The 26,943-nt window shown below is 43.7% G+C and overlaps 1 protein-coding gene across 1 annotated transcript in view; it reads right to left on the bottom strand.

Moving 5' to 3' along the window:
* Window positions 1-26,943, bottom strand: part of LOC102260699 (kinesin-like protein KIF6) — a gene marked incomplete at its 3' end in the record, with an annotated part of 212,356 nt that overhangs the window by 58,924 nt on the left and 126,489 nt on the right. Inside the window, exons 7-9 of the mRNA XM_005885745.2 lie at window positions 14,677-14,883; window positions 2,029-2,172; window positions 1,040-1,126 (exon numbers count right to left, since the gene is read on the bottom strand). Of these exons, the coding sequence (XP_005885807.1) occupies window positions 1,040-1,126; window positions 2,029-2,172; window positions 14,677-14,883 (438 nt within the window). The remainder of the gene's footprint in view (window positions 1-1,039; window positions 1,127-2,028; window positions 2,173-14,676; window positions 14,884-26,943) is intronic.

Here is a 26,943-nt window from a genome sequence, read left to right as displayed (position 1 = left end):
TCCTCCTCCTCCTCCTCCTCTTCCATCCAGAGGAATGATTTCAGGGAGGAAGGGCAAGCAAGCAAGAGGAAGTAGTTAATATGGGTAATGGTGAATTTGAGATTTTTCTTTTGGAATTTGAGAAATTTGTAAATAAAATACTGTTGGTAAGCTTACACATTTTTTTTTACAATGTACACTATTAAGCTTACACCAGCTTATTTTCTAGTAAAGAAGAAAAAAAGAAAGCTGAGTGACTTGCAAAGGAATATAATCTAAATTTTGGAGTTTTACAAAATTGAAATATTTTATGTCAATATTTTCAGTGTTGGCATGAGTGAATTCCACATTTCATTTCATTCATGGAAGACTAACAAAATAGAGAAAAAAGGAAATATCTGTGTTTATGAGTAGCTGAATCATGTAACTTGCAAATATTTTTTTGCCTAAAAAATCACTTTGATAAAGTACAATTCACTGTTATAAAACTAGAAGCTTGGCCAGTTTTCCATGGATCAAACCATTATAAATGTTTTTTAAATCTCTAGAAAAATAACAGAACAGTTATGCAAAATAGGGTCCTATTTTATAACCACTAGGACTTCTTTTTCTCTACAGGCTTTTCACAAGATGGTCTATTATTATTGTCTATAGAAAGTTAAGCATTTTTGAGAGGCTACAACCTGCACATAAATGTAACTATGATTCCACTGTGTACGTCCTCAGGACTCATGCACGCCTCCCTAGTGGAGGAATGGGGGACTGCAGGTAAGAGCACAGGCCCTTGAGTCAGGCTGTCTGTGTCTGAATCCTGGCTCTGCTACCTATGAGCACCCTGACTCTGAGCAAGTTATTTATCATTTCTGTGCTTCAGTTTTGCCATTTGTAAGATGGAGCTGGAAATGGCATCTACTCATAAGGTTGTTGGGAGAATTAAACGAGTCAACATGCTCTCAGGACTTAGAACATTGCCTGGTTAGGCGGAGTAAGTGCCCCCAGAGTGTAGCTAATCTTTGATATAGTACTTTGATTTTTTAAAACACAGCTAAAAGTTGCTTACCAGTCTGGGGTCAATTTCTTCATTAAGAACAGCTTCATTCTTGATGAGCGCCACTCGCTGTGCAAATCTGCAGGTAGATATAGACTCCTGAGAAAGGAAAACAACGCCTTAAACTGTCACGGCACAGAGAGATGGAAAGGGAAAGATGCACATCTGAAGAGCGATGTGCATGAAACACAGTGAGGAACGTGCCTCCAGGTTAGGGAGCTTTGCTCTAGAAGAGTATTTTTTATTACGGTGTTGACTGGGCTTAATAAAATGGTCAGTGCCAAAGGTGTGGGGGAGCCCGAGGTCCTAAGTGGCAACTGGCATGTGTTTCTACTGCTGATTGTTAAAGCAGAACCACACATGCCAATCACAACCAGAAAAGGTGCCGGGTCCCTAAGCATGAAAGACGACAAAAGAAATGCTTGTAACAAACCAAAAAGAGAGGCACGGTGCAGGGCAGGCGGGGCTCGGCCTTGTTTGGAGAGGCACCCTGCTGCTTCCGCTTTCAGAGAAAGTCTGGACCACAAACATTAAACCGAAATGCATGAAACATCAGCTAGATCTCTAAAGCGACCCAGGAAAGCCATTCGGTAGCGAGTCCTGCCAAAGCATCCTGGGTACTGTGCCCAGCGACATGCTGAGGGACACGTCTCGGAGATATCTCCCAGGTATCTCAGTAAGCCAGAGCGAGAGGGGCAGGGGAAGCTGATGCCTCCTCTCACATCTCTGCCAAGGTAGCAAACCACCCATCAGCAGGTCTTCTGAAATTTGTGTACGAGGCTTCTTCAAACCATCCTGTGCTACTTTAAGTCAATTCTCAAGTGGGGTCATTCTAATGCTGACAAATCATGCAAAACTGTGGATTCTGTAGGGTGTATCTAACCTGAAGGCATACCCTAACCCAGCTGAAAAGATGGAAACCCACCCAGGACCCTCGACTCTGCACACAGACTAACATTAATAACTCAGACTGAGAGCTCTGGAAAGAAGGGCCAACATACGTCGATGTTCCTTTTCTCCAGAGAGAGCGTGGCGATCATGGTCGTCATGCAGTTCCCTCCCAAACTGTCTCTCAGGACACTGGTCATCATGGAGTTCCTGTAGGGGATGTGCGAACGGTGCTTCTCTGAAAGCGCGATGATGACCTGTGGCAGGGCGGACAAACCATGTCACCAGCCTGGCAGTACACGTACGTCGGACAACTGAGCAGAAACTGCGATGAGAATCCACAGGGAAAGGTGAAGCAACGCAGGGAGGCGCCCAGGACTCGGGCTCAGGAGAAATATCTTCACAACATTCAGTGCAGTAACGGTGAGGATGGAATGAAGCAAATGTAGCAAAAACATACCACGGCAAACTCTGCAATTTCTGGACACATGATAGAGTTTGTACAAAATTGGCCACACCAGTGTGCTGTTTGCAGCCACTGGGAAATTCATATAAAGACTCAAGAAGAAATCATGCCGGTTTTGAGAAATCCGACCAAACTTGGTCTGTCTCTCATCTTCAAGTTAAAGGAGGCAGATCAGTACCCTTTTGATACCTTTTATATTTGAAGTAGCCTTAACCAGAGAAGTAAAAATGTTAAATTCACAAAATTGTAATTTTAAGATTTTGAAATGAAAAATTTTAACTAATATAATATAAACTTAAATCTGTAAGCAAATCAAAATTAAACGTTAGTTTAACAGCAAAAACTACATATTGATTTATTAGAAGCTGCTTCTCTTCATTGGTGATTTATTTGTTTGTTTATTTATTTACTTAATCCTCACTCAAGGGCATGCCCAGAGAGAGAGAGAGAGAGAGAGAGAGAGAGAGAGAGAGAGAGAGAGATATCATTGTGAGAGAGAAACATCTATTGGTTGCTTCCATACATGCCTGGAACCTGGGTATGCGCCCTTGCCAGGAGTTGAACCAGCAACCTTTTGGTGCACGGGAGGACGCTAAACCACCTGAGCCACTCCAGCAGGGCTGCTGATTTATTTTTAATTATAAAATTTCCAGCAGGCCTGTGCTTAAAGCCCTCAATACTTGAAACAGTTATAAACTTGATGAGGAAATTACAATTGCCTCTAGAATTACAAAGATCTCAGCTTTATAACAGGCATCTATTCATGAAGGTGAAATCTTTAATTGGAGATCAAAATGTAAACTTTAATATGGTACTAAAATCTCACTGTAGTGTACACATGTTTCTGAGTAATTAAAAAAAATAAAATTTACAGATTCATAGGCCACAGAACTAACAATAAAAAACAGGCAGTAGAGGTTAGATTCTGGCGCCAGACTGTCCAGGTCCAAACTCTAGCTTTACAGGGTCATGCCTCTGTTTCCTCATCTAAAGTACAGGGAAAAGATAGTGCCTACCTCAGAGGTAGCTGGGAAGATTAAAAGAGTGAAATGTACAAATTTGAGCAGTACCTAGCCTATAAGTGCAGTCTACATGTTTGCTATCATTTTAAGTGATAGGGGGCATTTAGGTTGATTCAACTAATGCTTGTTCATCTTAGTCCTGAGTGTCTTAGGTACTTAAAAGGAAGATACTAGATGGGTGGATGGTAGATGAATGAAAGGCTGCTGTGGGTTGTCCCCACAGGAGCCACTAGGAGTTCAGGGTTTTCCTGGGAAGATAAATCCAGTGCTAGGATGGCCACTGCAAAGCATCAGGAATAAGTGGGCCACAGATGTGACTTCAGGGGCACCACAACGCCCTGGCTCTTTAATATACTGCCAACACCTGCCATTGCCCTCTCCCGGTGTGCAATCGCCACCATCAGAACTTCTTCTACTTCTTTCTTTTACAAAACAATATTAGAGCATTATTTGTGAAGGCTGTTATGAGCAAAAACATAGACCTTACACACTGGTCTGCTTGAAATTCATGACCACTGACTTCACTGCAAACCAGAAATCCTGTGATATTTCTCTCTCTCTCTCTCTCTCTCTCTCTCTCTCTCTCAAAAAAATCACTTTTCCACTCTCAGAAAGGAGGCTGTCACACCATATTCTTTTGTTTCAAACCTCTACCAGCCTCCTCTCCCGCCTTCAATCTGAGCTGACAGCCACACACCCTTCTGACTAGATGTCAGCAGCCTAACCAGGACCATCTCGTGACCTGTCACTAAATCCACATTCCACCCTCCTCCAGTTACTGCCCTGCTCCTGTGTAAGGCCAGCACTCCACCCTCACCTTCCTCTCTTCTCACCTGTTTCACTTCTACAATTAACCCCTCTTTCCTCTAATCGATTTCTCTTCCTCACCTGGACCATTCCCATCCTGCATGCCCACTATAGGCACTAAACTAAGGTGGCTCTTTGCAAGGTCATCACCAACCCCCACTGAACCAAAAGCATCAATTGCCATCTTATTAGACCTCTGAATCTATAAAGTACCTCCTTTAGGAAGTATTATTCACTTACTAATCAGAACACCACACTTCCCTGTTTTTCATCTTTCTTAAAAACTAGGCAATGAATGCTTCCTTTTCGTCTTCCCAAATTATAAATTTTGGGGTGGTCCAGGGCTCCATCCTTGATCCTCTTCTTTTTCTTACCTACACTCTCTCCCTATGTAAACTCATCCAATCTCCTGGCCTTAAGAACATCTATATCCTGATGCCTCCCCAGCTGACATCATCGGCCTCACCTCTTCCCTGAGCTTACCCCTATGGCAACTCTACATCTTGGATGTCTATTCTTTACATTCTCTCCCCTCTACCGCTAAACCTGATTCTTTCCCAGACTTTACCCATTATCATTATTTTTTTAAAAATATATTTTATTGATTTTTTTACAGAGAGGAAGGGAGAGGGATAGAGAGTTAGAAACATAAGGACAGTGACCCAGACTGTGTTGTGCTAAGAACACAGCTGCTTCCTTCCTGTGATCATTGGCTCACAAAGGGAGCTGGGCCTGAACTCCAGATGACCTTCCCTGAGAAGCAGAAGACTACACTCAAGTCCGCTGTGACACCCTAGAGTAGCGGTTCTCAACCTGTGGGTCGCGACCCCTTTGGCGGTTGAACGACCCTTTCACAGGGGTCGCCTAAGACCATCCTGCATATCAGATATTTACATTACGGTTATAACAGTAGCAACATTACAGTTATGAAGTAGCAACGAAAATAATTTTATGGTTGGGTCACAACATGAGGAACTGTATTTAAAGGGCCAGAAGGTTGAGAACCACTGGGTTAGGGCCTTACCCATTATTATTAATGGCACCACCATCTACTTACTGGCTCAGTCCAAAATCTCAGGCATCATTTCTTATTTCCCCTCACCTCCAACATCTGATCACGAGCAACTTTCTATTGGGTTTAACTATAAAACATGCCCAGAACTGGACCACTTTTCCCCACCTCTCTGCCACCACTCCAGCCCAAGCCTCTATCTTCCTTCCGGGGACAACGGCACATGTCTTTGAATCAGTCTCCTGGCTTCTCCTTTTGCCCTCACATGGTCTACTCTCTGTGGAGCAGCCAGAGGGGTCCTTAAGAAATGTAAGTTACATCAAGTCACTGCCTTGTTTTTACGACTTTCACGAGACACTTAGAATCATGCCCCCACCCCTGTGCGGTCCGGTCCCTGTCTACCTATCTGACCCCATCTCCCGTCGTACGTTCATTGCTCCCACCGCCCTTGCCATGCCGAGCTGACCACCTCACAGCCTTTGAACTGCTCCTTTTACCTGAAATATTCTTGCCCCAGATTTTCTTTTCTTTTTTTTTTAATATACTTTTATTGATTCCAGAGAGGAAGGGAGAGAAACATCAATGATGAGAGAATCATTGATCGGCCGCCTCCTGCACGCCCCCTACTGGGGATGGAGCCTGCAACCTGGGCATGTGCCAGTGACCAGAATCAACCCCGTGCCCCTTCAGTCCGCAGGCCGACGCTCTATCCACTGAGCCACACCAGCTAGGGCACCGCAGATTTTCATACAGCTTCCTGCTTCTCATCAAATCTTCACTCAAACTTCACTTATTCACAGGGCTTCCCTCAAATCCCTATAAAAAGCAACCTCCCTATCTCTAAGTTGTCACTCCATTCCATTGTTCTTCGGGCACTTATCACTAGCAAAAATTTCATGAACTTGTTAGTTATCTGCCTCCCCCCGAGGCTTTCTCTCCACAGGCCAGGGACTTTGTTTCTCCTGTTCATTGCTCTATCTCCACTGCCCGGAACAGTGCCCAGTGGCCACTACGTGTGGCAGAAACCAAATTGTCTCACTCAGCTCTCAAGACAACCCCTATTCTAGTTTTAGTTCCTGTAAAACTACATTTCCTAGTCTCTCTTGCAACTCACGTTTTGCCTGAGATGTAGCTCCATGGAGGAGACCCCTGTGTGGGATCTGGAGGTGAGCGAGGAGAGTGGTGGCCCCGAGGACGATCAGATTTACAGGACAGTGTGGTAACAAAGGCATCTGTCTTTTCTGCAGCAGCTGCAGGGAAGCTTCTGGAATCTAGGACTTTATGTCTCAGTGGCAAGTGGGGATATTGCAGCGCTTGCAGAGCGCGGTGGTGTGGTCAGACGCGTGCTCACCATGTGTTCAACATGTGCTCACCACATTTTTGCTAAATTAATCTGAACCGATAAATGAGCAGATTAATTAGTTCACTGGGAAGCAGTGTGAGGGTCACTCGCATGGAATGGGATTTTTGAGAACTAATTTCAATGTAATTGGAAAGGAAGTGGGCCAGAACCAAGTCTGAGTGGCCAGGTGGCCGCCCAGGCCACTAAGTGGAGCCAAGCGGACAATGAAGTATCTGAGAGCGGCAAGGCAGGTCTGACAGATGTGCAGAGAGAGTGGCACTAGTGTTTATGAATCACCAGTTAAATATCTAACAATGTTCTAAATACGTCAAAGTTTTCATAAAACAAATGTCACTATTTTTTCCCTGCTCCAAGAAATAATATTGATATCTCCTCTATTCAACAGCTTTATTGACAACTTAGACAACATAAAGAAGAACATATTAAACTTCCTGTCGACACTAAGTGGTGTTAGCTAACTTGTCTTTTGTTGCAGCAAGAGAAAACATAATTTGAGTTGGCTTTAATCATAAGGGAAATTGATTGGCTCAGTGCTACCACCGAAGACTCAGTTATGCCCGTATCTCTGCTCTATCTTTCACATAGGAGAAGTCTGCCTCTCCTCCTGGCATAGGATGGCTGCCAAATGCCCAATTACTAATTTCCTTATTCATAACTGAGGTGAGAAAGGGCCTTTTTTTCCCAATCAGCTTCTCTAGGGACCAACTTGGGTCATGGGTCCACCCATGAACCAATCACTGCAGCCTGGGGTCCTGGGCTCATCCAGGAACCAATCACTGAAGCCTGGGGTCATGGGCTCATCCAAGAACCAATCACTGCAGCCTGGAGAAAGACAGGTTCCAACCAGTCAGGGTCCACTCCTGGAGCTGGGATGGGCTCCTGGCTGCTACCCCTGGAATGAGTGGTGTACACAGAGGCAATCCCAATGTCCTCCCCAGAAAGGGTTCTAAAATTGTTAAAGGAAATAATTAAAATTCAAAATGGGAGTATAGATTAGAAAATACAGTCTTTAAAAATTGGGGAAATGAAGTCAGCTCCTGAGAAAAGGCCTGGGGTCATGGGCTCATCCAGGAACCAATCACTGCAGCCTGGAGAAAGACAGGTTCCAACCAGTCAGGGTCCATTCCTGGAGCTGGGATGGGCTCCTGGCTGCTACCCCTGGAATGAGTAGTGTACACGGAGGCAATCCCAATGTCCTCCCCAGAAAGGGTTCTAAAATTGTTAAAGGAAATAATTAAAATTCAAAAATGGGAGTATAGATTAGAAAATACAGTCTTTAAAAATTGGGGAAATGAAGCCAGTTCCTGAGAAAAGAAAGAACCCAGGATTTGGAGTCGGAATCCAGCTTCCCCACTTGTGTGATCTTAGGCAGATCTCTTAAATGTATAGGCCTCAGTTGCTTCACCTGCAAAATCCCCACCTGTGACAGTGGGATGAGAATGCCTGCCTGGCTCTCAGAAATGCTTTGGAAATCAATAGAGATCGTTTTGGGGTTAGTTCTTGGTAAACAGAAGGCAATGGGCTTGGAGGCGACTCGGGTTTCTGACCTTTACGATCCCTCTCGCTGCGTGTTGGGCGGGTGGGACCGTCACACCAGGAGCGCCCGGGAGGCTTACGGTCAGAACAAGTCTGCCCGGCCCCTTTATCCTCCACAGACTCGATATGAATCATAATGTAAATATCTGATATGCAGGATGGTCTTAGGCGACCCCTGTGAAAGGGTCGTTCGACCGCCAAAGGGGTCGCGACCCACAGGTTGAGAACCGCTGCCGTAGAGACTTGTCTTAGCCACAGAGACCCAGTCGCAGGCCATTTCTTCAGAAGAGACTCTGAGCAGGTACCACCTCAACGATGAAGCGCTGAGGGGCCCCAGTCAGCCCCGACCCAGCTCTGCAGAGTGGCCGGGCCTGGGAGGAGCAGAGCTGGGGCTGCTGTGGGCTCTGCAGTGGGCAGGAACCCAAGGGGAAGGAGGTGGTCATACAACCGGGTTTTTTTTTTTTTTTTTAACATTCACTTCCATGTTGGATTTCATGTATAAATACAATAACATGTTCCTGAAGATATTCTTTCAGTGACAAGAGCGAAACTCACATTATACGTAATCATACCTCCAAGTACCTAAAGCCATGCCTAACATCAATAATGCAGTTTACTGCTGAATGAGTGAGAGAGGTTTACTTGTCAGAGCTCAGAGGTGCATGGAGGTCGCCCTCGGGAAACTGAAAGGATCTGCGTGGTCGCAGGGCACTGGCACCCTCGGGCTTCTCTTCTGAGCACAAAGCGCTCCTCGGCGGCCAAGTGGAAACAGACACCCCGGAGGCCCACCCGGGAGGCCCGCTGGCGGAGTGACCCGACTCGGGTTTCTGTGCTCACGGCGGTTTCTCGCTGCGTAAGAAAGAACCCAGGATTTGGAGTCGGAATCCAGCTTCCCCACTTGTGTGATCTTAGGCAGATCTCTTAAATGTATTAGCCTCAGTTGCTTCACCTGCAAAATCCCCACCTGTGACAGTGGGATGAGAATGCCTGCCTGGCTCTCAGAAATGCTTTGGAAATCAATAGAGATCGTTTTGGGGTTAGTTCTTGGTAAACAGAAGGCAATGGGCTTGGAGGCGACTCGGGTTTCTGAGCTCACGGCGGTTTCTCGCTGCGTGTTGGGCGGGTGGGACCGTCACACCAGGAGCGCCCGGGAGGCTTACGGTCAGAACAAGTCTGCCCGGCCCCTTTATCCTCCACAGACTCGAGTTCCGGGCTGAGATTACCCTGTTGTTGTGGTTTAAGATGTTTTTGAGGAGACCTTTGGAGACAGTACTGCATACACCAGGAGAACTCCAAAACCAACAGCCCCTGGCACACAGCATTGTTTACCTAAGCGCCCAGCCAGGTGCACGGGCCGGGACGCCTGGGCAGGAGCAGGTGGGAGGGCTCCCAGTTCTGGCCAAGGGCAGTTACAGTCCCACACAGTTTCCAGAGCCACTGCGAGCTAATTCATGAGCAAAGGTCGCCAGAATGTCCAAGGCCAAACCCATCTCCCTCTTATACAGTGACTGAGACCCAGAGGATGTAATTCATTTCTGACCCATGGATTTCTGTTACAGCTTTTATCTTCCTGCACGGTGAGAAGTCACTTACATGATTTGCTCTTTCTCTGGAGAGCATGACAGCACAGCCTATTCTCAATCACACATTTATTCCCATTGCCTAAGGTAACTCATAGCACCCAGTGGACACGCGATCACAAGTTGTTGAATGTATAAATGAATGAATGAAGCTAATTAAACTAATTTGTGTTACACTTCCAGTCTCATTAGACACAAAGAAAATTTGATTATGAAAGTCTTTGAATTGTTATTTCATTAACAGTATCTGCCTGCTGTTTTTATTATTCTCATTCTGTGTACTCTGTGGTTCTCTCTCTCTTATCTCTTTCTGTGTGAAATTCCAAAATTTCTCTATTACCCACCTTCTTTCTTTCTGGCAGCTACTTCCTGACTTAACCCCACACGTCTACCTCCACTACTACATTTCCATGTTAATGCTCTTTCCTCTCATGCTAATCTCCTCTTTCCATTAGCTGATTATCAGTGCAAATAGTTAACAATTGGAATGATACAGTGGGTGAATGTGAAACAGATGAATGACATTCAGAACCAGTGGTGAATGCCATGTGAGGGTCACTGTGACCCTGGTGCAGCCCTCGCCCTGGCCGGGAGCCGAGGGCCAACAGGCTCCCGGTCCCCTCTGCCTGCCAGGCTCTCCCCAGTTCTGGCCTGGCTTGCTCCTGCTCACTCTGCAGGTGTCTGCCTAATGTCAGCGCTGAGAGAGCCCCATGGCCGCTCCCTCCGCTGTCTACATGCACGGTGACCGGCTCTCTCACTCCTCGGACTCTCCCTGTACAGCTCTCGCCGGGACGGCAGGCGCATCCTTACTCAGTGCGTGTCTCCCTGCTCTGGCCACGAGGCCCTCGGGACAAAGGCTGTTTCTGTTTTGCTCACCACTGTGCTCCGGGGCAGGCTCAGACCTCAGCACATTGCACTCCTCATAAGTATTTGTTAAATCAATGCAGTTGTTATACAGAAAATCAAATGCCACATGGCCGCCAATGCGTCCCCCATGGGGCTGATGCTCCGAGGATTTTGAAGAGAAGTTTGTGGGGAGAGAAAGAGCTTTAATGAGAAGTAGCAGCTTGCAAAGATGGTGTAAAACAAAGAAAAAGAAAGGATTAGGGGCAACGCATTTCTCTTGAGTGATGACAACTGGCGGAAATTCTGGTTCAACTGATGAATGTTATTTCCTATGAACAGATGGACATAGAGGGAATGACAGGCCGTGCTACCATCTGAAACAAAGAGGTACCTTTCTTCGCAGAAAGCACATCGCATACAGCCCATCATGGTTTCCTCTCAATGTTCCCTCAGTGTCTTACTAAGTGAGAAGCTCTGTTAAGGAGAAGGAGAAACACCTGAGATGAAAGAGCCCAGGAACGCTGACTCTTATAGAGACACGTGAACGATCAGGTGCCCCGTGGCCTTGTGGTCTGGGCTGAGCCTAATTATGTGCACCTTGTTCACACAGAGCTCCCTAGGTTTTCTCTCAATCGCTTTTTCAGCCAGCGTGACCATTACAAAGCATTCGACACCAAAACAACATCAGTCTCAAAGGTTCATTAGGTAATCTAAAAAGGTGCTTTCCCCCCTTAAATCTTTTAGCCTCCGTCACTCATTAACAAGTCCTTCTGCCTTGCCAATATACTCTATTTCTCCACTCCAGTTTTTGATCATGTTTCTCTTCTTTCTAGAATTTGGAAGTAGTAGCCATCTTTCACATTCAACTCCCAGCACTTATACTCAGCGCTGATAGGAATTTGAGAAATCTCATTCAATTCACTCATTTTAGAGATAATATTTTTTTTTCCTGGAAGATTTATTTAGCTAAATTCAGATGAGCTTTCTCTGCCCTCAAAATCAAATTCAGACATTCAAAATAGCCCTGGCCGCTGTGGCTCAGTTGGTTGGCTGTTGTCCGGTGCACTGAAAGGTGGCCAGTTCGATTCCTGGTCAGGGCACATACCCAGGTTGCAGGTTCAATCCCCAGTTGGGGTGCGTAGTGGAGGCAACCAATCAATGTTTCTCTCACATGGATGTTTCTCTCTGTTTCTCTCTCTTTCTGTTTCTCTTTATCTCTTTCCCTTCCTCTCTCTCTAAACACCTGTGACAGTGGGATGAGAATGCCTGCCTGGCTCTCAGAAATGCTTTGGAAATCAATAGAGATCGTTTTGGGGTTAGTTCTTGGTAAACAGAAGGCAATGGGCTTGGAGGCGACTCGGGTTTCTGAGCTCACGGCGGTTTCTCGCTGCGTGTTGGGCGGGTGGGACCGTCACACCAGGAGCGCCCGGGAGGCTTACGGTCAGAACAAGTCTGCCCGGCCCCTTTATCCTCCACGGACTCGAGTTCCGGGCTGAGATTACCCTGTTGTTGTGGTTTAAGATGTTTTTGAGGTGACCTTTGGAGAAAGTACTGCATACACCAGGAGAACTCCAAAACCAACAGCCCCTGGCACACAGCGTTGTTTACCTAAGCGCCCAGCCAGGTGCACGGGCCGGGACGCCTGGGCAGGAGCAGGTGGGAGGGCTCCCAGTTCTGGCCAAGGGCAGTTACAGTCCCACACAGTTTCCAGAGCCACTGCGAGCTAATTCATGAGCAAAGGTCGCCAGAATGTCCAAGGCCAAACCCATCTCCCTCTTATACAGTGACTGAGACCCAGAGGATGTAATTCATTTCTGACCCATGGATTTCTGTTACAGCTTTTATCTTCCTGCACGGTGAGAAGTCACTTACATGATTTGCTCTTTCTCTGGAGAGCATGACAGCACAGCCTATTCTCAATCACACATTTATTCCCATTGCCTAAGGTAACTCATAGCACCCAGTGGACACGCGATCACAAGTTGTTGAATGTATAAATGAATGAATGAAGCTAATTAAACTAATTTGTGTTACACTTCCAGTCTCATTAGACACAAAGAAAATTTGATTATGAAAGTCTTTGAATTGTTATTTCATTAACAGTATCTGCCTGCTGTTTTTATTATTCTCATTCTGTGTACTCTGTGGTTCTCTCTCTCTTATCTCTTTCTGTGTGAAATTCCAAAATTTCTCTATTCCCCACCTCCTTTCTTTCTGGCAGCTACTTCCTGACTTAACCCCACACGTCTACCTCCACTACTACATTTCCATGTTAATGCTCTTTCCTCTCATGCTAATCTCCTCTTTCCATTAGCTGATTATCAGTGCAAATAGTTAACAATTGGAATGATACAGTGGGTGAATGTGAAACAGATGAATGACATTCAGAACCAGTGGTGAATGCCATGTGAGGGTCACTGTGACCCTGGTGCAGCCCTCGCCCTGGCCGGGAGCCGAGGGCCAACAGGCTCCCGGTCCCCTCTGCCTGCCAGGCTCTCCCCAGTTCTGGCCTGGCTTGCTCCTGCTCACTCTGCAGGTGTCTGCCTAATGTCAGCGCTGAGAGAGCCCCATGGCCGCTCCCTCCGCTGTCTACATGCACGGTGACCGGCTCTCTCACTCCTCGGACTCTCCCTGTACAGCTCTCGCCGGGACGGCAGGCGCATCCTTACTCAGTGCGTGTCTCCCTGCTCTGGCCACGAGGCCCTCGGGACAAAGGCTGTTTCTGTTTTGCTCACCACTGTGCTCCGGGGCAGGCTCAGACCTCAGCACATTGCACTCCTCATAAGTATTTGTTAAATCAATGCAGTTGTTATACAGAAAATCAAATGCCACATGGCCGCCAATGCGTCCCCCATGGGGCTGATGCTCCGAGGATTTTGAAGAGAAGTTTGTGGGGAGAGAAAGAGCTTTAATGAGAAGTAGCAGCTTGCAAAGATGGTGTAAAACAAAGAAAAAGAAAGGATTAGGGGCAACGCATTTCTCTTGAGTGATGACAACTGGCGGAAATTCTGGTTCAACTGATGAATGTTATTTCCTATGAACAGATGGACATAGAGGGAATGACAGGCCGTGCTACCATCTGAAACAAAGAGGTACCTTTCTTCGCAGAAAGCACATCGCATACAGCCCATCATGGTTTCCTCTCAATGTTCCCTCAGTGTCTTACTAAGTGAGAAGCTCTGTTAAGGAGAAGGAGAAACACCTGAGATGAAAGAGCCCAGGAACGCTGACTCTTATAGAGACACGTGAACGATCAGGTGCCCCGTGGCCTTGTGGTCTGGGCTGAGCCTAATTATGTGCACCTTGTTCACACAGAGCTCCCTAGGTTTTCTCTCAATCGCTTTTTCAGCCAGCGTGACCATTACAAAGCATTCGACACCAAAACAACATCAGTCTCAAAGGTTCATTAGGTAATCTAAAAAGGTGCTTTCCCCCCTTAAATCTTTTAGCCTCCGTCACTCATTAACAAGTCCTTCTGCCTTGCCAATATACTCTATTTCTCCACTCCAGTTTTTGATCATGTTTCTCTTCTTTCTAGAATTTGGAAGTAGTAGCCATCTTTCACATTCAACTCCCAGCACTTATACTCAGCGCTGATAGGAATTTGAGAAATCTCATTCAATTCACTCATTTTAGAGATAATATTTTTTTTTTCCTGGAAGATTTATTTAGCTAAATTCAGATGAGCTTTCTCTGCCCTCAAAATCAAATTCAGACATTCAAAATAGCCCTGGCCGCTGTGGCTCAGTTGGTTGGCTGTTGTCCGGTGCACTGAAAGGTGGCCAGTTCGATTCCTGGTCAGGGCACATACCCAGGTTGCAGGTTCAATCCCCAGTTGGGGTGCGTAGTGGAGGCAACCAATCAATGTTTCTCTCACATGGATGTTTCTCTCTGTTTCTCTCTCTTTCTGTTTCTCTTTATCTCTTTCCCTTCCTCTCTCTCTAAAATCAATAAACATATCCTCAGGTGAAGATTAAAAATTATTAAAAAGTAATGTTTGTGTTATGTATACTTCACCACCATAAAAGAAGAAAAGAAGCAAAGCAAAACAAAATGTCAGGAGAACGCCAGATGCAAAATACACAGTTAACAAATGGTGGATAGTTACGGCCCCTTCTGCCCACCTCACCTGTTCTAAGTAATGCAGAGACAGGTTGATGTACTTGGCCTCTGTCAGGAGCTGGCCCCCTACTCCAGTCTTTGCGACTCGCTCGGAGCCAGCCAGGTCCACCAGGTGAAGTTTGGCGTGTCGGACAGTTGCAGATCCCGGTTCTTTGCTTGACAAATGAATAGTGAAAATGCAGTGGGAACGAGTAGAAGCTTGGTTCATAGGAGTCTACAAAACAAAAACAATGTGAACAATGAGAAATGTTGAAGAGTATCAACATATATAAATTTCTATTTCCGATAAGACATTTCCCATGAACGCCAGCGCTGTCAAATGGAATAACAACAATGAAACACTTGTAGCTGAGACCCTTACATGAATTATTTTAACTGTTTTACATATTGAATGCCTGGTAGCAGAATTAGATGGGTTAATTCAGGAAAGGAGAAAACAGAATGCGGTAAAGCTTGGGTCCTCTTACTAATATGACAATTTTATTTCATTACATGACAACAATTCACACCTTAACCTTGGCTAGCCACATTGAAATGCTCAATCTGGCGATCATGGCGAGAATGGATGCGTGGAGAGAATTCATTACACAGTTGTAAACACAACCCGTAGACAAGGATGCCCAGCATCACTGCTACCACCTAACACAGAACCGGAGGTCCCAGCCAATGGAATAAACAAGAAAAAAAATATACCAGGCATAGGGATAGGAAAGTACAAGATCAAGTGTCATTATATGCAGGAAATACGGTGGCCTACATAGAACATGCAAGATCATCTACAAACAAACTGTTAAGACTTACAATGTTTCTCTTTCTGTTTCTCTTTCTGCAAGATCAAAATGCAAAGTCTATGAAGTTTTAATGACCCAGCAACAATCAGGAAGTATCATAATGGTGCAAAGACGATGAGATAATAAGGGATTAATCCTACAAAATGTGTAATTTGTAGGGAAAAAGACAGAATTATATTAAAGGCACACAAAGAAAACCCGAATTAATGGTGCGCTAGATATTAAAATACTGTTTCATGGGTGAGAAATCAAAATTAATCTATATGTTAATGTATCTAGATTAACCTACACATTCAATGTGGTTGAAATAAAAATGCCACAGGTTTTGTTTCTGGAACAGAACAAACAAATTGATTCTAAAAATCAGATGAAAGAACAAATATTGAAAAATAACAAAAACAATTATATGAAAGAAAAACCAGGAAAGGGGACTTGTCCTGCTATATATCAAGGGGCATCATGATGCCACCATAGTTAAAACAGAGGGTCCTGGCACAGGACCCGGTGACAGGGCCAGGGGACATGCTGTGCTCACTCAGGAGCTCTGTAGGACAGAGGTGTGGCCACCCCAGAGTGAGGAAGGATGGCCAGTCAACAATGGTGCTGGATAAATGGCCATCCATCTGGAAAACCATAAATTTAGATAGCCTCACACTATGCACATGAGTAAATTCCAGATTGTATTAGACTTAAGTATAAAATACTACAACTTTAACATTAATATAAGAAAATATGGTAGCATATTGCAATTAACTCAAGGTAGTAATGAATATTTTAGGATAAGACATAAAATACAAAAACAAATTGATTTAAAATATTTGACCTGATAATCCAAAATTAAAGGACTTCTGTGTGATAAAATCTACCACAAAGTTTAAAGATTGAGAGAAGATATTTGCAAGACATATAGCTGACAAAAGATTAATATTTGAAATAAAGAGCTCCCACAAATCAATAAGAAAAAGATGAACAACTCAGAAAAAATGAGCAAAGATTATGAACAGACAACCCATAAAGAGTATACCTGAAAATGGTTAATAAGTATTTATAAATTTTTTAAACTCGTAAATAGGTAGAGCAAAATAATTAGAGCTATAACAATAAACTATTTCATTCATATTCATTGTACTGGCAAAAAAATGTTAAGTAAAGTTTAACAAAAGTGTTTGTAAGAATATAAAGAAATGGGAACTTTTATATGCTGCTGGTGGGAATGTAAATTAAGAATCTTTTTTGAGAGCAAATTGATTATATGTGCTAAAGTTGCAAATGCCTATAATCCACAACCCAGCAATAGGCTACCAGGTATATTTCCTAGAGAGAAATTGGGAAAGGCACACAAGGAGAGGGAGAAGGGGAAAAGGGAGGGTGGAGAGAGAAAGAGAGGGAAGGAAGAAGAAAAAGAGAGAGAGAGAGAGAGGCAGACTGAAACACTGTTTGAGCAAGAAATTGGTGTTAGATGTACAACCTAAATGAACATCTCTGGTGAAAAAATGAATAAACTGGGATAATCCAAACTATAGAGATGTTAAAATAAAGTGACTTTTGGGTAGAGTGACCTCAGTTGGTTTCTAAAATAGAAGGCTGAGGAAACAGCAAGCTAAAAATGATGTACACACTATGTTAGAACTTAATTACTAAAAATGCAGTGTGCGATGTAGAAATATTCATCCATGGTGCTATAACTTAGGTCACTAAAAATAAAAAAAATATGGACTGCAAGGATACGGCAAGTCAATGGTAGTAGTTGCCTTTGTGAGGGATGGAAGCAACAAGCTGACAAGGGGACTTCAATTTCATCCCACTGCTTGTATTTAAAAATCATTGGAAGCAACTTGTGATATCCAAAAACATGTAAAAAATAAAAATATTCCAAATGAGTGTTCATATGAGTTTTCAGAGCCCCACTTTTGCAGAATGGAATTTAAACAAAGACTCCATATGGATGCACATGTGTGCAGAAGGTTAACATGCTTGGATGCTATTCCAACCAGAAATTGCCTGTAAATATAAATTCTTGATATACACTATCATTGACTTACGCCAATGTGCAAAATACCCAGATGTCAAAATACTGGCCTAGTTTTGGTGATGATGATGTAGCTAGTGAGGTAAATAGGCTGAAAATTTGACCCATTTCTTGTCGCCACAATAACTATACCCGGCCTAGCCAGTGTGTGATTTTGCTAAAGTGGATCAGCAAATAACTGTGCGTGTAAAACCGCAGACTCAAATTTAGAACCTAAGTTGAGGTGTTCTGGAAGTGACTGTCAGTTATTTGCAGAACTTAAACATGGGTTTCATTCCACTGTTACATCCACACAACAATAAATCCCACAGTACTGTAATGAACGTCAAGTTGACAATCGATATAAAAGAAAACCATAGCGACTGCCCCAACAGCTGTCTTCTCAACTGAGATACTGAAGTCACAGTAAAATGTAGGCCCTTAGTGAGTAGGGGAAGAGTGTACCCATTTCAAAGGAGTGTGAGATTGATATCAATTACATCGCATTTCTGGAGTCTGTAATTAAAATGCCGTAATATGCGGTAGGAGTCCATGCCTACAATTTTGTAACGTCTCATAAATATTTTCTGCATGAAGTAGTAGTTGGTGTCCTCTTAGCTAAAATTTTCTTAAACCTCAGAAAACATTCTTTCAGTGCAGCCGTTTAAGTGTGATTGAGTGTGCGGGTGTCTGCTCTGTGTTTATTTAAGGACGTCTTTACGTCTCATAGGCGTTTGTCCTCTTCAGGATAAAATGGTATTAAAACCTTTCTGAAACTGCCGAAGAACAGATGGCACCGTTTAGGCAGATTCATTCAAATTTAAGCGCACATTTTCAACAAATGCGCTCTTGGCACTGGAGACTGTGCCTTTGGAAAAGTCCTAGTGATGATTAATCATCCCCGTGCGGAGAGCTCTCACAGTTCATATCAGTCCGTGCACACAGCTCTGGGTAGGCGGTACAGAGACTAGAAGGAAAATAAGACATGGGCCTTGCCCTCAAGGAATCTGTCATCTAGCTCAGGAGCTAAAGACAAAACGTGTACAATGAGAGTCCACGGTGAGAAGAAGGCAAATGCGCAGTGAAGAAGGCAATCTGCGCTCGGCTGGAGCGTCTGACGCTGCGGGTCACACCTAAGAATGCTGCCCGTCCTCATGCTGGAAGCTCTCCACCCGCTTCCCCCACTTTCTAGAGTCACACACTCCCCGGTCCTCTTCTGCCCCTTTCTCTTTATTGGACCCCTTTCTCTCCAGTCCCTAAAATAGACATGCCCCAGGCTATGGTCATCATATGGTTCCTCCTTGGGGAAATTTCCTTCCACTGTTCTAATTCTCACCAGATAGGCACTGTAGTGTAGTTAAAACTCACACCAAAAATCTTAGAATTTGCCATGAACATTGGGGTGCGGATATCTTTTCGAATCAGTGTTCTTGTTTTCCTCAGACAGATCCCCAGAGGTGGAATTGCCGGATTATAGGGCAGTTCTAGGTAACTGTTTGAGGAATCTCCATACCATTGTCCGTAGTGGCTGTACTGGTTTACAATCCAGCAGAGCGCGGAGCTTCCCTTTTCTCCACTTCCTCACCGACACTTGTTCCTTGTTGTACTGTTGATAGCAGCCATTCTGACATGTGTGTGGTGGTATCTCATCGTGGTTTGGATTTTCATTGTTTACAATAGCCAAGAGATGGAAGCAAGCCAAGTGTTTATTGATAGATGATTGGATAAAGAACACACACACACACACACACACACACACACACACACAGTGGAATACCACTCAGCCATAATAAATGAAATCTTGTCATGTGGGACAACATGGACAAACCTGGAGACTATTATGCTAACTGAGATAAGTCAGCCAGAGAAAGACAAATACTGTATGATTTCACTTCTATGTGGATTCTAAAAAACAGAACGAATTAATAAAGTGAAACAGAAGCACACCCACAGGCACAGGAAACAAACTGATGATTGCCAGAGGGGAGGGGAGATAGCCACAAAAGGGGAAGGGGAGTAAGAAGTACAAACGTTCAGTTATAAAACAAGCCACAGGGATGTAATGTGCGGCCTAGGGAATATGTCAATAATATCACAATAACTCTGCATGGTGACAGATGGTTACTAGACTTAGGGTGATCACTTCATCAGGTATATAAAAGCTGAATCGCTATGCTGTACACCCGAAACTCATATAATATTACATGTCAACTATAATTCAATTTTTTTTTTTTAAAAAGGGGGAAAAACTTAGAATTTGATATTGAATGACCTCATTTTAAGTCTGGTTCCATCACTTACTAGTGTTGAAATCTTATGAAAATTTACACAAAGTAACTTCAGTTTTCATATTTTTGTAACACCATAATAACACTTGCTTTGCTGCAAAAAAATAGCAATTGAGTTACTGATTGTTGAAGTGGTCCATGAGCTGGAGAGGTCACATAAATGCCAATCACTGTTGATATTCACTCTATTCAGTGCCTCCATATCCTTATTTCCAACCACAATTTCTCTGTACACCAGATTAGAATGTCTAAGAGCCCGACTCATGATTGTCGCTAAAATGCCTTGCCAACATCTTGAACCTAATATTTTCCCAAAGCAACCTCATCACTTTCCCTCAGTCCCTGTCCCACAAATGGATATCCAATCTGTCCCATTCCTGTCTGCTCTCCCCATCTCTAAATATCCTTTACCTCTCACCTTGGTTACTACGTTCTCTCCCTAGTCTATCCCACAAATGGATATCCAATCTGTCCCATTCCTGTCTACTCTCCTCATCTCTATCTAAATATCCTTTACCTCTCACCTGGGTTACTACGTTCTCTCCCTAGTCTCCCATCTTTACTTTGGCTCCCTCAATTGTTCTCCACCTTGCAGACAGAGTACCACTTTAAAAAGACATATTTAATGATGTCAATCCTACCCTATATCCCTGAATGGAACTGACATGCTCCCCAGACTAAGTATCTCTAGTTTCTTCAACTCTCTTATGCAACTGTTTAGCAAACTCTTTTTTTAAATGTAGCACTTTCACACTCTGAATTGAGTAGATTCTTTCAAAAGTCTCCTAACCACAGAAGACACTGGAATCTGGGCAATCTAAACTGAATGTTGCCAGTAAATAGCACATGAAGTGTTACACCACATTTGTTCCAGCCCTTTACCCAGGCTATGGAATTTCTATGGAAAACACACACATTTATTTGATGACTACATTTGATTAGTTCTTACCCCAACATTACAAAACGTGTACAATGAGAGTCCACGGTGAGAAGAAGGCAAATGCGCAGTGAAGAAGGCAATCTGCGCTCGGCTGGAGCGTCTGACGCTGCGGGTCACACCTAAGAATGCTGCCCTTCCTCACGCTGGAAGCTCTCCGCCCACTTCCCCCGCTTTCTAGAGTCACACACTCCCGGGTCCTCTTCTAAACTGAATGTTGCCAGTAAATAGCACATGAAGTGTTACACCACATTTGTTCCAGCCCTTTACCCAGGCTATGGAATTTCTATGGAAAACACACACATTTATTTGATGACTACATTTGATTAGTTCTTACCCCAACATTACAATCTGTTGACATAATTCCAGATCTTGATCTTTTTATTTTTTTCCAATTTTGAGCTATCTACGAATGAAAGTAACTTGTATCTCCTCAACCAAATGATGTGCAAACCAACAAGCAGGGCAGGACAGCATTCCATTAAGACACCACCGCTCCCTCCTCTGCTAGGTGCCAGTTATGGGTATTTTCAAATTGGCTTTAATCCCAATACTTTTGTGTGCCTTCAGTTCCTCACTACATCCTAGAGGGTATTTCGGGAGACTTTATAAAATAAAATGAATTCCCTTGATCTGTGAATTCTTATAAGCCGATCAGAAAAGCCAATGAAATTAGTTTAAGGTGAATCAATGTTGATTCTTCCTTAATTGCTTATTGGCTATTATTTAGTAATCTTTTTTCAGATCCTTTTCTTATGGCTTGATATTAAAAAACAATGAACTTGTTCTTTCCCAAATAGGTTTACTTTTTTGGAAAGTTGAGAATAGATGACTTTTATTGACAGTGTAAACGTCTAAAAGGTTCGCTGGGCCCCCTACAGATTCCTCATGTCTGCAGTCTGTGGTCCATGAAGGTCAGGTTTTTCCCTTTCTCATCTCCAGGACAGCCACATCCCCCTTCTCACTGAGGGTCCGTGGGAAGGTTACCTCCTCCAGGAAGGCTCTCCACTTTCTTCCTCCTCCCTCCTGGGCTCTGAACTCCTCCAGGGCAGGAACTGGGTCTTAGTCATCATTGTACCCCTAGCATAACGTAACATAAAGTGCTTAAAAATGTTTATTAACTTGTTGACTCTTGCTCATTTCTAGTTTTCTGGATGCTAAGGCATGTTTCCTAACTTCTGAAAATCTCCAAATAATTAGGAGACTACATCTGCAGACTCTTTGAGTGCATGGAATATAATTCATTTGAGTCTAAAAATTAGAATTTTTTGAAACAGCAGATCGACTCAAATCTCTCTGCCTATCTTGGGCTTCAGTTATGCTTTGTGCCTAGTTCCAGGGCACTTAACCAGTACCCCCTATATCTTCAACTACCCTTTCTCTTGTGTAGAATGCCCTCTTTCTGGTCAAATATTGCCTAGTATTGCTTACTGGAAAACTATGCCCCTTTCCTCCTCTCAAAATAATCCTACTCAAAATTTATTTATCTTCATAAATTCCCTTTGATTATTCTCAAATGGTGTTAGGCATTGCGTTCATAAAGGCCATTAGACATATGTGCATATAGTAGGAGATCATGAATATTCAAAATAGAAAAATGCAAAGAAAGGATTGTTCCAAATGGATTTTTGAATGTCCATCATTTTTTTTTAAACATGACATTGTAATGGACAATATGCTCCAGGTGGTCGTGGGGTGCGATGGTGTGATCCATTGGGCTACCAGTGAGTGCTTGGCAGCCAGCCAGTTCTGTGCACTATAAAGAGTGATGGGGATCTAAAAGGTGACTCAACAATGACCCTCTCAGGCAATGGTGGCTTCAAGCTGCCTGCGCAGAAGGAGCAGCAATGTGGTTGCACAGTGGTCCCAGAAGCTGCTTTTGCAGGACACTTTTCATAGCACAGCATTAAACTGAGGAAACACCGAAAGCCTGCATTGAAGACTAAAGCTCCACTCTCAGAAGCTATTTCATATGGTAAAAAAAATCTCACATTTCACTGGACAAAATCACTTCCTATTGAGCAGGACATACTCCTAGGCCAAAAGAGAAATTTAAAAGAAACAGTATAACAGTAAGATTGGGTAAGCCTGATAAACATTTTCCAAAGCCTGTTCATTCCTCTTCCCTTTTGGGTTTTACAGACGCACAACAACCAGTCCTGATACTTTGATTCTTATCGGTAGATCAACTAGGAACTTTGTAAATTAAAATATTCATAATGCTATGTGTGTGTGGCCATCTTCAAGACTGAAAATTTTGATTTTAGGGGCAGGAATTGATAAGTAAAATATGGTTTTTGTGTTTATATAATGTGGTTTTATGTTTTTGTAACAATTTTTCTCTTTTTAATCTCACATATTTTCAATAACTTTGAAAATGATTATAGTTAATGCAGCCTTCAGTGATCTACATACTGTCTTTATATCACATATAAGATATTCCAGGATCTTTAAATATGTGTTTATTTCTTGTCATAGCTTTACCTTATATTCTATTCTTATGTATCAAAGTCTTTTTTTTAATCACTCTGCTATTTTGGAGTGAAATATCTCCACAGGAATTCCCATTGATGTAGACTAGGTTGGGTTAAGAAACTCTCTCTTGGCCTGAACAGGAATACAGAATGTATAGACTCTTTAAAGAAAACCAGCTACGACCAACAGCAGCAGCCAGAGTCCAGAACCCAGCTTTCCACCCCAATTTTCCTTTCTAATAACACTCTCTACCTGCATGTCCCGGCTGATCTGGTCCTCCCCTCACCCACTCCATCTGCATTGAAGACTGAAAGTACCAATCTCCATGCGTTCTCTAAGCTGATACCCTAGCTTTTCAGGTTAAAACACCCTGAACTCAAGATTACTAACCCTGGCCTCACTGGATAAATAATTCCCTGTCTAGTTCTTCACACAGTGAATGAGCTCTCTTCATGTTCTCTGGCTCAGCTGTGGTCAGCAAGGCCAGACCAAACCTGCTGGTTTAGCATGTGGCCATCAACACTTGCCTTCATCTTTTTTTGAGATGGCTTCAGAACACGCTGTCCAGCAGCAAAATACCCCCAATGAGATAGCCCTCTGCTGAAACGAATGATCCCAAACTGCCATCTGCCTTTCTGATTTTTCTCCTTATAGGACACACAGCTGTTAGAAAAGCAATCCAAATCATTTTCCCTGGCTGAAGGATTTCTAGGTCCATCATGTTGTCAAAGTAGTTTTGTAAAAGAGAAAAATAGAGTAGGCACGCGGATTCTGCTTGAAATGTAAAAGTAAGCGTTGGAACAATCTGGGACATATGACAAGAATGTTCCAGCAATTATGATTCACCGTTCGAATAAGAACATCCTACTATGTTTTATTGTGCTATATCCCTCCTAACAGGTCTGGAAATAGTTTGATGGATTTTTTATTTTTACACCCTCAAAGATTTATTAGCTGACAATGAGTTGGGGAGAGCTGAATGTCAGAGTTAGTGATGGCTCTTCTTCTGTTGATGTCAGAATTCAGCAGATTGCTTCCCTGCGGGCCATTTCTTCAGGATTTGGAAAATCAAAGTGAAACACATTTATATAGAAAAATCCAAGTATGCTGAAGTTGGCACATAAGGCAAATTGCAAAGAATTTTAGCTGTATCTCTAATCAGAGTTATATTCAATTATCATCTCTGTTTGTCATCCTGGAATTGATGTCATCATTTCATCAGCATAAAGAATTGGTCTCTGAACAACAGAAACTCTATAACCCCAAATAGTCCCCCCTTTTGTACCTGCAAGAACAACCATGGCTAAATTTAATCCTCAGTGGCAGTCGGTAACTCATCCATCTAGCATATCTACTTATTTTTTTAATTGACTAACTTTTTTTTCTTTTCCTTTTAAAATTCAGCCTGGCTTACCAATTTCCAAGTCTGACCATACACATAACTGGAACAATACTATCATGGGGCTAAAAATTCTAATGATCTCAAGAATTTATAGCAGTTCATCAAACTGTCTTTAAGGAAAACCTTTTTTTACACATTCTAATTACCTTCAGATTACAGGTACACTGACAATACATTTACTGTCCTGTGTACAGACAACAAGGAACTTCTGGGATTACACACCATGCAGAACTCAGGTAAACATTTAAAAAATGTTATTTGTATGAAAGAAATTGATCCTATCACGTTGATGGCAACAGCTCTCAATGCAATCTTTGAGTTTGGACATCAAGATCAGCAACAGATGAGGATTTGAGAACATGTCACTCACAGTAGAGATGGAGATGCTGAAGGAAGAACTAGAAGCACAGATGTCTAGTCGGAGGTATAATATTTCACTCCATGTGATCGGCCCATACTATTTCTCCGCGTTTGGAAGATTCACAGTTTTCTCTGTGGCCACAATGATCCCTTGCTGTTAGAATTGGCAAGACTCCAAGTGGCAAACCTCAAACATGATCAAATTACTTGTTGAAGGTTTTGGGTGGCTGATAAGACCTTTGTCTCCTCTCTCCTAGCTTGAAACCAATATAAGGAATAGATACAAAAGTCAGCCTGCCAAAAAATGAAAATATCTATCAGCAAGAAATGCTATAAAAATAGCTTCTGTGCTTAAAGCTATAGCAAACATTGATTTTCTGCCAGTTTCCCCTGTGTATATTCCTGATTTGTAAGATAAGCAAAAAGCAATTGATCTGAGTTCTCTGTTCCCTTTCTTCTCCTTTGCTCTACATCACAGAGATGCTGAGTTCTAAAGGTAGCTTTTCCCAAGGCCCCTGTTAGTTGGTAGCTGTCTTCCCACTTGGAAGACAGGGAGAGGGAGAATTACTCTGCCTTTCCCTTCCGCACACCCTCCAATCGCCTGCAGGTGGCCCCTACTAGCTGAGACCTGCCTGACCGAGTGGCTTCCCATTGTGGTAACCTCTGAGTTGCACCAGCATCCGGTTTGTCTTCTCAGATTCTTCCATCACCCATGAGACAAAACTATCTGCGTTGATTTTTCTCATTTTAAATACAGTGACTTATCTTTTTCTTAGCATAATACTATCCAGGTCCATCTAAATGTGGAATCCAAGAAACAAAATATGATGAACAAAAATAGATCCAGAGACATAGAAGCATGGAACAGAGTGACGAACTTCAGAGGGAAGGCAGAGGATGGTGGGTGGGTGGGAAGAGATCAACCAATGAACTTGTGTGCATATATGCATAAACTGTGGACACAGACAATAGGGTGATGAAGACCTGGGGTTGGGGTTGGGGGTGGGCTAGAAAGGGTCAATGGGGGGGAAAAGGGAACATATGTAATACTTTCAACAATAAAGATAAAAAATAATAAACACAGTGACTTATCTTCCTGGTTGGAACCTGACTAATATATTTAATTAAATATACTAGATTTAATACTAGAGGCCTGGTGCACAAAATTCGTGCATGGGGTGGGGGGGGGTCCCTTCAGCCCAGCCTGCACCCTCTCCAATCCGGGACCCCTTGGGGGATCAGGCCTAAACTGGCAGTCGGACATACCTCTCACAATCCTGGACCACTGAATCCTAATCGCTCACCTGCCTGCCTGCCTGGTCGCCTCTAACTGCCCCCTTCTGCCATCCTGATCGCCCCTCACTGCCTCTGCGTGCTGGCCTGGTTGCCCCTAACTGCCCCCCCCTGCCAGCCAGGTCGCTTCCAACTGTCCCCTCCCTGCCAGCCTGGTTGCTCCTAACTGCCTCTCCCCTGCTGGCCTGGTCACCCCCAACTGCCCCCCTGCCGGCCTGGTTGCCCCCAACTGCCCCCCTGCCTGATGCCCTGGTCGCCCCTAACTGCCCCCCCTGCTGGCCTGGTTGCCCCCAAGTGCCCCTCCCCTGTCACCTGTGTTACCCCTCATGGCCCCCCTGCCAGGCTGGTCACCCCATGCAGACTGCTTGCTCAGTTGTTTGGTCGTCCCTCACTAACCCCCCTGCTGGCCTGGTCATTGGCAGCCATCTTGTGAGGGTGTGAGGGTTAATTTGCATATCACCCCTTTATTATCTACACTAATAAAAGACAAACATGCAAATTGACCGTACCTTCGCTATGCCTTAAGCCACGCCCACCAGCCAATCAGAGCGACTCTATGCAAATTAACCCAACCAAGATGGTGGCCGGCAGCCATGGAGCTGGAGAAAACAGGAGGCTTGCTTGCCCCAATGATGGAGGAAGCCAAGCTTCCCCGCCTGCCGCAGCCCGCTCTGAGCTCCACTCAAAGCAACAAAGTTTCAATTATAGAAGGTAAATAAA

The sequence above is a fragment of the Myotis brandtii genome, unplaced genomic scaffold, assembly GCF_000412655.1.
Source record: "Myotis brandtii unplaced genomic scaffold, ASM41265v1 scaffold924, whole genome shotgun sequence".
Taxonomy (NCBI): Eukaryota; Metazoa; Chordata; class Mammalia; order Chiroptera; family Vespertilionidae; genus Myotis; species Myotis brandtii.
The sequence above is the reverse complement of the archived record's forward strand: the minus strand, read 5'-3'. Positions and strand labels throughout refer to the sequence as shown.